The 13,986-nt window shown below is 38.3% G+C and overlaps 1 protein-coding gene across 3 annotated transcripts in view; it reads left to right on the top strand.

The window, feature by feature from the left end:
- Positions 1-13,986, top strand: part of LOC125228588 (dystrophin) — a 701,009-nt gene that overhangs the window by 92,797 nt on the left and 594,226 nt on the right. Inside the window, exons 2-4 of one of the 3 annotated variants that reach the window (XM_048133221.1) lie at positions 4,399-4,496; positions 4,674-4,787; positions 8,302-8,456. In XM_048133221.1, coding sequence (XP_047989178.1) covers positions 4,399-4,496; positions 4,674-4,787; positions 8,302-8,456 — 367 coding nt within the window. Of the gene's footprint in view, positions 1-4,398; positions 4,611-4,673; positions 4,788-4,844; positions 4,965-8,301; positions 8,457-13,986 lie in introns of those variants that run through there. The other 2 variants (XM_048133213.1, XM_048133230.1) reach the window with 2 other exon arrangements.

The raw sequence follows: 13,986 nt of genomic DNA on the forward strand, positions 1-13,986 counted from the left end.
ACTCACCGTTAGCAAGATGAGAACAACCGGAAATGATATGCCTGAGTGATTCTCCGGGACGGCGGCATGCCCGACAAATGTCGACCGTGCCGTCCTTCAGGATATATTTCCGGTAGTTGTTCGTCATCATAACTTCGTCCGCAATTGCACAGGCAAAACCCTCAGTTTCTCCGAAGAGGTCCCCGAATCGTAACCAGTTCACCGATGCGAGCAGGTCTACATCGGGTCCCGTGAGGGCCTTGTAGAACCGCCCGTGTAGCTGCTTGCATTTATAATATTATTAATGATTTGTTGGTCTTACTTACGAATAATCAAATTTAAATTTAATATAAGCGCTTATTAACGTTTTTAAAACATATTATTAAAGTACCGTTATTGTTCTGTAACAAATTAGTAGTCACTATAACTGTGTTTGTAGCTTAAAACTAAATCTTATTCTATAAAAAAAATTAAAGTCTCAAATTAGTTTTCACAATTTGTTTTCGGTTTTTTTTTTCTACACACAAAATTCTCTCCACAATATTTTGTCAAAACTAACAAACTTGGTGTGTAGTTTCAATACCCTGGCAACCATTTCAAATAACCACAGACAATCGTCTATACAAAACGAAGCATGTTAGGTATGTGGAAATTCGCTAACGCTAAACTGAATTAGTAATTCGCGTACACGAATTTTGCGCAGGTCTAATCCCGTTTGGACCACTGGGCCCACTTGGGGCTAATCAGGAATGTACCGCCATGATATGGGAATGCTAATGTGTGGTTGATGCGCGCTGTGTGGACTGTGCACAGTGGTGTTAACAATTATATTTAACGTGCACATTTTAGCAATATGTACCGGTACAGGTACAACAATAAACAAAAAAAAATGTATATCGGAATGTCAGGTATACTAAAAAAAACTCGTGAAATTTCAAGTTTCGATTGACATTACGTACCTATGATTGTCGTGACTTTAAGTCTTTTTAGGGCTAATAGCCCAAAAACAAATGACATAATGATGGGTATCTAATGTTGAATAAATAATTCATGGTGTGAGCTTATTGGATAACTACAATATGCCTATCTATGTAGTCAATTGTACGACGAACATGAGTTGGCACAAAAATATGAATGGTTTTTTTCTGTGAAAACAATCACAAAATGTATAATAAAATGGACGACTAATAAAGTTTTCCATATAACTACTACAAATATCACAATGAATATGCATGTTTTAAAACAACTATCGAGAGCTATGCAAAATATTTCATCATCATTCTCTTGCCCTTATCCCAGTCACTTGGGGTCGGCGCAGCATGTGTTTCTCTTCCATACATCTCTGTCACTCGTCATCTCATCATTAACTTGTTTTAGTTCCATATCATGTCTCACACAGTCCATCCACCTCTTCTTCGGTTTTCCCCTCCCGTTTATGCAAAATATTTCATATAAACTAAAAATGCTCCCGAAAATCATGCTTCCCTGAGCTCCGCTTCCCGTTCACGTGTCGAGCATGAAAATTAAAAAAAAACCTATTTAAAAAGTTTTTTGTTCGGCCGTGGCTGAGCACCACTGTGCGCCTGTTAAGCGCCGCTTGCTCGACAGTGTAGCATCATCCACATTTGCATACTTTATATTGCACGCGCGTGTATCGCTGTTCGTTTAGAGTTGGTTCTGTAGTTGCATTTATGTTCCATTTGAGAGGGTGTCAACTTTAGTCACGGGTGAACAACATGATTGTATGTTGCGTGTATGGAATTTTTTTAGTAAAAATAATGTCTTTCAAGTACATGAACAGTGTAAAACTTATTAAATAATAAACAGGAAAAAAATATTATTTGGTTAAAAATATTCGCTGAAACAATAAAAACAGTGGAACCTGAATATTTTTTGAGTTTAGTCCTGAACAATATAAATACTGATGAAAAACCCCAGGTATCCCTAGAGTATGTAATTTTGTTAAAAAGTAACTGAATATTTTGAGAAACGGGATGTCGCACCTAGATAATTGGATATAGTATATCAATGGTCTTAAAGGTAAAATAACTGGTGATATTGGATATATAGTTTCAAGGTGTTTTCCTTTTAGAAATTGACTTACTTGATATATAGTATATCAGTAAGTACTTTAAAGCGTGACCAGAAATATATGACTGTTGTCAGAAGGGCGCTGTTATTCTGATGTATGCGGTGACAGTTCAGAATGTGTAGTATGAAGAAAACAGTTTTAATGAAATCCTGCAACACGCGCCATGTTGCGAAATTTATTGCGGAAATAGTTATATACCTTTGGTCAGGCTTTAAAAATAAAAATTACTTAATAAGCCCTATATTTTACTAGAGGGTGACGTTTGTGAAGTTAGGGCTCTACATGAGATCCAATATAATTTTGACAGTCTTAGCAAAATATTACATCAAAATGTTTTGGTAGAAAATATTAATAATATTTTCATGCAAAATACATTATGCTAGATAAACCTCCGCACTGTGTACACAAAACTAATACGAATACCATGAACTCACTGCACCTCAAAGCATTTCGCGAATATATTCAAAGCAGCCAAAAGCACAGGGTACGTAGCCAAATCCACAAACGCTCACGATAATATAGATATCTCTGCCGCTCTTGTCGTATGGGCGCGACAGAGCCAAACTGCATTTCGATCGGTGTCTAGCGTCAACGTTTGTCATTCGGCTAGGCTGGCAGAACAGCCCGCGCGCTCGCAATCGCGCGAAACTAATTGACAGTCTGTTTCGTTTTGTACGCAGTTGTTTTGCCCGCTCGCCACGTTACGCGGACCACTGGGCAGCTGGCTTTCACTCGCTTTGCTGATTTTGAACTTTGTTTTAGAGTCGTAAGGTTCATTAATTGTTAGGGTAGTGTTACAAATTGCAAAAGATATAATAGCCCTTGCTACTTTGTTTTGTTCAAAATATAGGCGTTAGCTTTTTGGACGGACGTGATACATTTTGTTCACTACGTCGTGTGTGTTAAAGTTGCATTTGCAATATTTGCATGCGTTGCAAACAAATGAAATGAGGTTTTAGCGTGGATTCATTGAGATTTTCATAAATTGTGAGCAGTATTTTGATATTTATGATCCACGTGTTTTGTTGTACAAATTGAAATTTATTTATAGTACTTATTTCAGAACATTGTATGTTTCATGAGCCGACATAATTGGTTGTATCAATGTATTATTATTTGCACCGATAATTTTGTATAAAGTTGGTTTAAATTCCGGGAGATTAATAACTAATAAAACTAAATGTGATTAACGTCAAACGATCTGTTATTTACTACTACACGTACACTACCTTTAATGTATAGAATTGTATATTTTACTTGAAAATAACTTTGTTTTTACATGTCTGGTGTTCTTTAATCCTTATAAGGATTTCCAAGTCTAAGACTTAGCATGACGTGACGTATAAACAAGTATCAAGAAGTTAATGTTCCGAACGTTTTTGTTCCTTTAAAGAGCCCGCATTACACGTGACATACAAAGTCAGCTTTTTTGTTTTACACAAACATTTACTCATGAATTAAGTAAACGTTAGCTTATTTCAACATTTTTGAAATGTAAAGAAATGTACCGTGAAACGTGATAGACGTATTCACTTCTTGCGACAAATCCTATTAATTGAATTGAATACTTAATTATTATGGAGCTTTTAGGATCACTTATCAATGTGAATGATGTGACATTTGAGAAAATCGGTGCACTTAATTAAATTATATGAGTCCAATAGTTAAATTATATGAGTCCAATAGACGATTGTGAGGCCTGTTGTATTGTATGGATCTGAAAGCTGGGCGACAAAGGTGGAGGATGAAAGGAGAGTGCACGTAGCGGAAATGAGAATGTTGAGATGGATGTGTGGAGTGACCAGAATGGATCGGATCAGGAATGAGTATATTAGGGGAAGTTTGAAAGTTGCGCCTATAACGGAAAAGATGAGGAGTGGCAGGTTGGCGTGGTTCGGTCATGTAATGAGGAGGGATGAAGGTCATATAGGCAAAAGAATGTTGGAGATGAAGGTTGATGGATGGAGAGGGAGGGGTAAACCCAAACAACGCTGGATGGATTGTGTGAAAGAGGATATGAGGAAGAAAGATGTGAGTGTTGAGATGACGAAAGATAGAGGAGAATGGAAGAGGAAGACGTGTTGTACCGACCCCACATAACGTGGGATAAGGGTAGGAGGAAGAAGAGAAGAAGAGTCCAATAGTTAAAAATATTGAAAATAATCCTTGGCTCTTTTTTTGGTTTCATTTAATAACATTTATTGAATTTATACTTATTGGTATAATTATCACCTACCAGATTAAGCATAATTATTATTTTCATAAATTTTATAAAAAAAAACACATATCATGATCTAAGTATTTATAACACTAAATTTTGTCCGCAGTAACCGCCCTCCGCGAGCACTGGGATGAGGCAAACGCGCGCGTGCTCCAGCGCAAGGCGCAACTCGACGCCATGCTGGGCGACAGTCAGCGCTACGAGGCGAGAAGGCGGGACGCCGACGCCTGGCTGACTAGGATGGAAGCTAGACTTGCTGCCATGGCGCAACCTGGGCACACGGCTGATGTTCTAGAGATGCAATTGAGAGAACAAAAGGTAAGACAACAACAGTGCTAATAAAGTTCAACTGGACGCCAAGTTGGGTCACAGCGCTACGAGGCGAGAAGGCGGGACGCCGACGCCTGGCTGACTAGGATGGAAGCTAGACTTGCTGCCATGGCGCAACCTGGGCACACGGCTGATGTTCTAGAGATGCAATTGAGAGAACAAAAGGTAAGACAACAACAGCGCTAATAAAGTTCAACTGGACGCCAAGTTGGGTCACAGCGCTACGAGGCGAGAAGGCGGGACGCCGACGCCTGGCTGACTAGGATGGAAGCTAGACTTGCTGCCATGGCGCAACCTGGGCACACGGCTGATGTTCTAGAGATGCAATTGAGAGAACAGAAGGTAAGACAACAACAGCTCTATAAAGTTCAACTGGACGCCAAGTTGGGTCACAGCGCTACGAGGCGAGAAGGCGGGACGCCGACGCCTGGCTGACTAGGATAGAAGATAGACTTGCTGCTATGGCTCAACCTGGGCACACGGCTGACGTGTTGGAGATACAGCTAAGAGAACAGAAGGTAAGACAACTAGTGGTATTAGGTGCAATGCAACTGGTCGCCATGTTGGGTGACAGTTAGGCGGGACGCCGAAGGGTGGCTGAACAGGATAGAAACGGCTAGGCATAAATGTTTGTATCAAAATATCGTCACTACTTTTAAAAAAACTTGTATCTTCGTCTGTCAATGAAAAGAAAAAGGTAGTAAATATGTATGGAATGCATATAGACTTACTGCGTTTTAACTTTCAGGAACAGTGTGAGATACTAGATTTTTTAAAAGTAGTGACGATATGTAATTATTTTTGTATGCTAAATACTCGGTAAACAATTAAAGAATACAATTTTTTCCACACATTAAACACAAATCGACTTAATATTATTTAATATTTGCCTCTCCAACGATAACAGTAAATTGTCGAGCATAAAATAATTCCTTCACACGTGAATTTGAAATTCCCTTTTCGCTTCTGAAATACACTCGAGAGCTATAAAAGCGGATCTGTTTGCTCAGAATTCACATACGACATGGCTTGTTCACATTGCTCTTGAGTGTATTGCATCGAAAACGCTCAGCGTAATTCAGATTGCACTTAGTGCAAATAGGGATGGGGTGTCATCTTCATAAAAGTTGAACATAAAACGAGTTGTTTAAGTCTAGTCTTCTTAAAGTAAGTTAAGCTTTTACTATTATGTATTATAGTCACTCCAAATCTAAATCAAGCACTTGTTACCTACTCTTTGTAATACAACCGATATAGTTAGAGTAGGCGCTAGGGTAAATAAGTTTTTAAATTAATATTGCACTAAAACCAAATCAAATTAATGTACCTATATTCATTTTCATTATTTGTATTAATCATACATTGTCATGGTTGCGTAAATTCATAGAATTATGTATACATGGTGATATGTATACATTCATAGGTAGTAACGTCAATCAATGTAAGAAGATGGCGTGCAATACTTAACTCTTATTTCATACAAATGAAACTTCTAGATTCCAGCATAGATTAAATAAGAAGATCATACCATTCTATATATTAAAATGCGACCGCGCATACACTACACCACACATAGATGGCGCCACAAAAAAAATGTAGCTTTCGATTATACTTGTAAATGGCGTTAAGTGTCACTTTTGACATAGATTCATGGCTCGAAAGTGACACTTAACGCCAATCTACAAATAATCGATGGCAACAAGGCATTTTTTTATGGCGCCATCTATGTGTAGTGTATGCGCGTTCTTAGGCGGTCGCATTTTAATGTATGGGATGGTATGATCTTTTTATATTTAATCTATGATGCCAGATACTGAATATTCAAGTGTCTGGGTTTTTATCGATGATTTTTATCTTTGATGTCTGAAGCTGCGTCCCGTCTCTACTAGCGAGTCTGTCTGGCGAGACGCGACGCGAGTATCTCGCGGCCGCACTCCCGCATTTACATAATTGCTGTAAATGGCCTCAACTATCGCTATTTGTTTATATTTTAACGGGAAAAGTCTGCAAGTAACTATTTACCAAGAATTAGTGCAAGTTTTCGAAAGTATTTAGCTCGTGTAAGTTTTTATTAGAGTTGAGTATTTTATTCGTTACTTTATATTATGCTCATTGATTATGATCATTGATTATGCTCCTTTATTTAAGTACAAAATACAAAATACAAAATCATTTATTCAGCAAATAGGCCACAGGGGCACTTTTACATGTCGACATTACAGAGTATTCATTAAAGTTAAACAAATGAAATTAATAGAAATATTAACAATTAAAAATATTAATCATAAGCAAAGTAGCTAAGTTGGTATGTATGTAAGAAAAACAATATTGTTTATTTAGTAAGAAAACACAGATGAATTATCTTATAGTTTGCGTAATTAATTAAAAAAAGTTAAGCAATAATTGATATATAACTCAAAATTGACCTCAAAATTATAAAATTGCAAAATGTTTTCGACCAAAACGGTAACTTGATATTTTTATAACATGTATCCTTTTCAACTGACACGAATGTCAATTTTATGCATGAACCTGCTTATAGAAAATATAAAAATGGATACTCATAATATTCCAGTATTTTGTTATAAAAAGTTTTTTCAGTGTTCTCTCGGTCCATCCTTTAGCTAATTTGCATGAAATGTCGCTAGTTTGTGTAGGCAGGAATATCCCGGGTAAATTGTATGGGCCCTCGTTTTACGTAAATTGTTTTCTTTTGTCCATTTTGTTTTGTGCCATATTATGACGTTGATTACTACAATTGAACTAAAATTAAACTTAAAAGAAAAATTAAACTAAACAAATCTAAAATTAAACTAAAATAAATCTAAAAACGGCCCTTTTGGCATAGTACCGAAATGCTGTATTAAGACTATTTTTTATCTAAGCTTTATCAAAGCCTAAAGTTTTATTTTTTCTTAAGACAAGGAACGATAGTAAATAAGTTTAAATAATTTTGTTATTAAGATGACTAACTTGATACTTGATTAATTTATTTTTAAAATGAAGTCGAGTCTATTAGATTCTTTTCTATCTTCTAGAATGGCTGCTTTTCTAATATGTATTTCTTGTTCTCGACTAGAATAAATGAAGATTGTGTACTTACACAGCCCTGCATTTTAAATTTATGTTCTGTAATTTCCAAGCAAGAAACGAAACTGCATCAAATGAAACTTCCTTGTAGAAAACGTCCGACTTCGCAAACGGAGAGATAGTTTTTGCTAACAACGCGAAACAGGTTTTATAATTAATACTTTCCCATTGTTATGCTTTGCTTAGTTTCGCTGAAGTTTGCTGAACCTTGTTTTATTCCGACTGAAACAATGAACTAGTTGACTGAACTGAAATAGGGAGTTTGCGTCAAAATTATTAATAAACTTCACATTCACACAATGATCATATTTTTGATGTATTTTTTTATTAAATTTTATGAGGGGAACAGATGTACACAATTAAGAAAGTTTTAAAATGGTTTGCAAAACCTAAAAACATTGGGTTTTTTTCTAGAGGTATTACTTAATTTGACAGCATGAAAACAAGAATATTAATTTCACTCGTAAACGTCAATGTCGGATTTTTGCAGAAAAAAATTGACTGTTACTTATAATGTAATATAACATTTATTTCTGTGTGTGTCAGTGTTAATTAATGTTGATTTCTAATCTAAAACGTATCATTCCAGTCGTTCCACGCCGAAGTGCACCAGTACAAGCACCAAATCGAGCTGTTCGGTCAACTGACGCAGCGTCTCATCGCAGTATACCGCAACGATGACACCTCTCGCATTAAGCGAGCCACCGAGTCCATCAACCATCGATACAACGAGCTGAACAACAGGTGAGTCCTAATCGAGCTGTTCTGTCAATTGACGCAGCGTCTCATTGCAGTATACTGCAACCATGACACCTCTCGCACTAAGCGAGCCACCGAGTCCATCAACCATCGATACAACGAGCTGAACAACAGGTGAGTTCAAATCAAAGTGTAGCCCAAGCCAAATGCACAAACGCTCACAATAATATCTGTTTCATAGCTATCTTTATCGCTGTTGCGTATTGGCGCGACAAAGCCAGACTGCATTTCTGTCGGCGTCTAGCGTCGACGATTGCCATTCGGCTACGCCGGCAGAAGTAGCGATCGCATCTGTGATAGTTGGCACATCTCACTAGCCGGGCCATTGATAGAGTTGATCTTCAATCCATCCATACGAGTATCAAGCAGCTTTTACAAATTAATTACTGGTTTGTAATAATGGCATACATAATAATACGAGTATTTACATTGAACACAATATGTCAGTGTCTTATGGTAGTTTTGTCATTAATATTTACATACATTGTTATTGGCTACATACAGGTAACATTTCAAAACCATTTTTACGGCTAAAATGGTGCATATTTCATTGGAATAATTATAAAGTAGGTTACCGACCTCCGCTCAAAGTTGAGCAACATTTACACGCCGCACGGAATACTACAACATGCACCGTACGGCGCACACTTTATTCAGACCTTAAAAGAGACAAACGAAAAACTATCAGTCTCCATGCAATGTATCCATATAAGCATTAATTAAATCATATTTTTATTACTGTCGCACTGCTGGGCAAAGACCTCCCTCAAATTCTTCCACGTATCCCTACTATATAGTCTCTGTCAAACTTTACTCTTAGCATAAAATATCATATTGTACTCGTACTAGGTAATAGAACGAAGTGGTAGTAAGTTTTCTTCTAACAGACTCGTATCTTGGCTGATCTGGCTTAGCTTTCAAGTGTCGATGTTTGAAGGTATAATTTGCATCAAAAGTAAAACTATAAACATCATTTGAACACACATGAACCTACTAGATGATATTTACTTAAGTTCATATTCGGGTATAATAATAATATATACTTTATTGTACACCACTTATTGACAATGAGATTCAGTACAAAAACAAAACGTATTAAGAAGGAGGTAACAACAGGCGGTCTTATCGCTAAAAAGCGATCTCTACCAGACAACCTTAGGGTAGCAGGAAACAGATTGCAAAGAACAATGAACGGGTAGTGCCAACATAAAAATTACGTAGGTATTCGAACTATTTCAACACATCAAAAAGTAAGAGAAAAAAAAATATGCAAAAGACTATTTTGACCAAAATAATATTATAAACGCATACACACATATACAATACATATATACAATATATATATATATATATATATATATATATAGATATCTCCACTCGGTCAATGTTGATCAGACGGGTTTTGGCATCAGTTAATTGTTGATCCGTTGGCAATTGTTGATCACAACAGTTTTTGTTGATCTAATGTATGACTCGGCATACAAATGTGGCTCCGATCGGATCAACAACTGCTGTCCATCTGCCGGCAAAATTACGAACTATTCATAGCATTTTTTATACAAATCCACTCCGTCAATTGTTGATCTGATTCAAATGGACCAATCAGGGAACACCTTCTCCACGATTGGTTGTTTGCTATTGTGCGCTGTTGCCACTATTCTCTGCAATCAATATCCTTCTATTGTACATACTAAGTAACCTTCTAATATGTAGTTAGAATCGTAGCCATAAAAAAATCTTTTAAATTCTTACGCTGTGTTCAATGTAGTCGACAGTGGTAACAACCAAAATAGTTATTTTCACCACACCAACTGGTAAAGGCTCACATTGCTGTTCGAAAACATATAGCAAAATTTCATTTTATCCACAAGAGTGCAAAGTCATTTTAACTTACTATCTATGTTGCTGATAGAATTTACGTATAATAGTTATTTGTTTTACAAGGGGGCAAAGTAGTTGTTTAACCGCACGTGCCAATATTAGCAAGCGAAAGATTCCAATATTGAACCGCGAGCGTAGCGAGTGGTTCAAAAAGTGGAATCTTGAGCGTTGCGAGGATTTCAAGGTACGAAGGTTAAACAAACTTTGCCACCGAGTGAAACACAAACTTTTTCACCACACCAACACGAACAAAATACTGACTATAAAACATGAAACTAAATCAAATCCATTGAATAATTCAATATTTATGATTCAAAATCATCATTTATAAGTAAATTATACCAGCCCGCTTAAGGCATGAAGTTAAAATTTGTATGAAATTACTTTGCAAGTTTGCACTCTTGTGGATAAAATGCAATTTTGCTATCTGTTTTCGAATAGCAAAGAAAGCCTTTACCAGTTGGGGTGGTGAAATAGTTATCTATTATACAAGAGTGCAAAGTTGTATTGTAACGCCGAGTGTGGAATTAAAATACATTTTACACGAGAAGTAAAATACATTTGCACTCGTGTGTAACACAATAGTTATTTGTTATACAAGGGGGCAAATTGGAATTGAAAAACGAGCAAGTGAAAGGATTCAATAGTTGAACCACGAGCGAAGGGAGTGGTTCGAGAATAGAATCCTGAACTTGCGAGTTTTTTAACATTCGAGAAGTAAAATACATTTGCACCAGAGTGTAACACAAAACTTTTCCCCTCACTATAGCGAGGAAACTACAACGCAAAAAATGCGTTTATCACTGCTTCCTACTAGTTCCACAGGTGGTAAATCATCTTTATTACTAGATTCACCTACTTTTATTAATTTTAAAGCAGTTAATTTGACTTTATTCAATGCCAAATTACTTTACCCACTAATGGATAAAATGCGTTTTTACCCGCTGGTATTAAAGGACAAAACACGTGTTTCCAAGCTAATGAGAGGAAAAACTTTTTCCCTCACTATAGCGAGGAAAGTACAACGCAAAAAACGCGTTTATCACTGCTTCCAGTAGTTCTACAGGTGGTAAAACATATAACTAGATTAACCCACTTTTATCTTCTTTTTTTTTAAATTATAAATGGGCTTACTCTTGACCACAGACTAGCCCAAGGCAAAGACGTGGCCTACAATGGAGTGAGCTCGCCCAGAAGATGCCTGTTCACTCTTGATTTGAAGGTTGCCGGGTTATATGAGCCCGGAAATATAGCCGCCGGCAAGGAATTCCACTCCTTGGCAGTGCGCATAAGAAAAGAAGAAACAAAGCGCTTCGTGCGGATTCGTGGAATATCAACCAAGTAAGGATGGAGACCGGCCGTGCGTCTAAGAGTCCGATGGTAGAATGGGGACGGTGGAATAAGCTCGTGTAGCTCTTGACCACACTCCCCGAAGTGCAACCTGTAAAACATCGACAGACTAGCGACTTTCCGCCGATGGGCCAAAGACTGTAGCTTGGCCGTTAGCTTCTTGTCGCCAATCATCCTCCTGGCTCTGCGCTCCACTGAGTCCAAAGCAGCGAGTTGGTATTTGGCTGAGCCGTCCCACAGGTGGCTGCAATACTCCATACAGGATCGGACTTCAGCTTTATAGAGTGTTAGAAGCTGTCCAGGTGTGAAGTATCACTTCACCTTATTTAGGATGCCCAGCTTTCTGGCCGCAGTTTGTGCTTTAGACTCAATGAAGGTGCCAAAGTTGAGGACTAAACTCAACTCCACACCTAGGAGTTCTAGGCTGTCGGTAATAGGACAGATGCACCCCGGAAAGTAGGAGTCAGATCGAACGGACTCCGTTTTGCCGAATTTTAAAGCAGAAAATTTGCCTCTATTCAAGGTCAAATTACTTTGTCCACTAGTGGATAAAATGCGTTTTTACCCGATGGTATTAAAGGACAAAACACGTGTTTCCGAGCTAGTGAGGGGAAAATAACTTATTCTCAAGTATTTATGCAGAGAAATGTTGTCATTACGTGCCTAAAAATAGGCTCGGAAGTACTCATTTAGAGCATGGCAACAGAAGAGGACATTAGAATTTCGTACAACTTTCCCGGCCTAGGCCTTGTCATTCCAATATGGAGCCGGTTTTTACGATCAGCTGATCGAGTAGGTATCCTCTACAGCTCACATCGTTCGGCGGATTTACGGAAAAATAGTACCTATACAAACCTCGGCCGGTAAATGGGAAAGCTTCGAATCACATGCTAGTCCACCTCGGCTTCGCCTCAGCCGACGATTACATGGTATCCGAGACATTTCCCACTTAAACGGCCTAGGTATGTAATCTCTACTATCACGCTGTCAGCAACCGATGCCCATATTATGTAGTATTATTACTTATTCTGTGCCGATATCGTAAAGTAATAAAACCGGCCAAGTGCGAGTCGGACTCGCGCACGCAGGGTTCCGTACCATTATCCGCATATATATGATATTCACTTTATTATGTTTTTAGTAGGTATTTGTTGTTATAACAACATAAATACATTATCTGTAAAGAATTCAATTGTCTAAATAGGTTCATGAGATACAGCCTGGTGACAGACAGACGGACAGCGAAGACTTAGTGATAGGGTCCCGTTTTACCCTTAAGTACGGAACCCTAATAATCACCCCGAGGCCGTGCGTGCCTCAGCACAGGCGCGCCAGTCATTTGTTTTGAGAGACCGTAAACAAATAAATGGAGGAGTAAGTCACATACCTAATAACTAATAACTATTTGTGAGTGTGCACAGCAAAACGTCCCTCTTTGTCGATTGCTATAAAGCCGCTTGGTGAGTTTATTCATATAAAAATACAAGTAAATCTCGCCTTAATGGTAAACGACAAAGTGGGACGTTTTAATAAAATATACTTACATTTGTATATTCATGCCAAATAACAGCTTTCTAGTACAAACGGTCTCTGAAATTACCCTCGGACAGACAAACAGATAGAGAGACAGACAGACATGGCGAAACTATAAAGGTTCCGTTTTTGCCATCTTGGCTACTGAACCCTAAAAAGCAATAGTTGTAGCAGAGATTCTACACAACCGTAAATTATAAATGGAACCACAGAATACATATTAGTCTTAGCGGGGAGACACCATTTTTTTTTACTTTTGGAGCAATTATTTCCGAAAATATTAACAATATCAAAAAATGATTTCGGTAAACCCCTATTCCTTTTTAAATACCTATCCAACAATATATCAAGCCTCCCAAGCACGCGAAGCCGCAGGCCGAGCTCCGGACGGACAACTACAAGTGCTCCCACGCAGAACAATAATAAAAGTGTCTGAAAAGCGAAGCGGCGGGCCGGAGGCCAAACGCTGAGTTTCGAAATCCAGTGAAAGCCGAAGGTCGAGCTCCGCGTAGGGCCGAAGGCCCGGAGCGTCTCTGAGAGGCTCCCAAGCACGTGAGGCCGCAGACCGAGCTCCGGTCAGACAGTGCTCCCATGCAGAATAACAATAAAAGTGTCTAAAAAGCGAAGCGGCGGGCCGCAGGCCCAACGCTGAGCTTCGAAACCCAGCGAGGGCCGAAAGCCGAGCTCCGCATAGGGCCGAAGGCCTGGAGCGTCTCTGAGAGGCTCCCAAGCACGCGAGGCCGCAGGCCGA

This window comes from Leguminivora glycinivorella, chromosome 1 (genome assembly GCF_023078275.1).
Source record: "Leguminivora glycinivorella isolate SPB_JAAS2020 chromosome 1, LegGlyc_1.1, whole genome shotgun sequence".
NCBI classification, from domain to species: domain Eukaryota; kingdom Metazoa; phylum Arthropoda; class Insecta; order Lepidoptera; family Tortricidae; genus Leguminivora; species Leguminivora glycinivorella.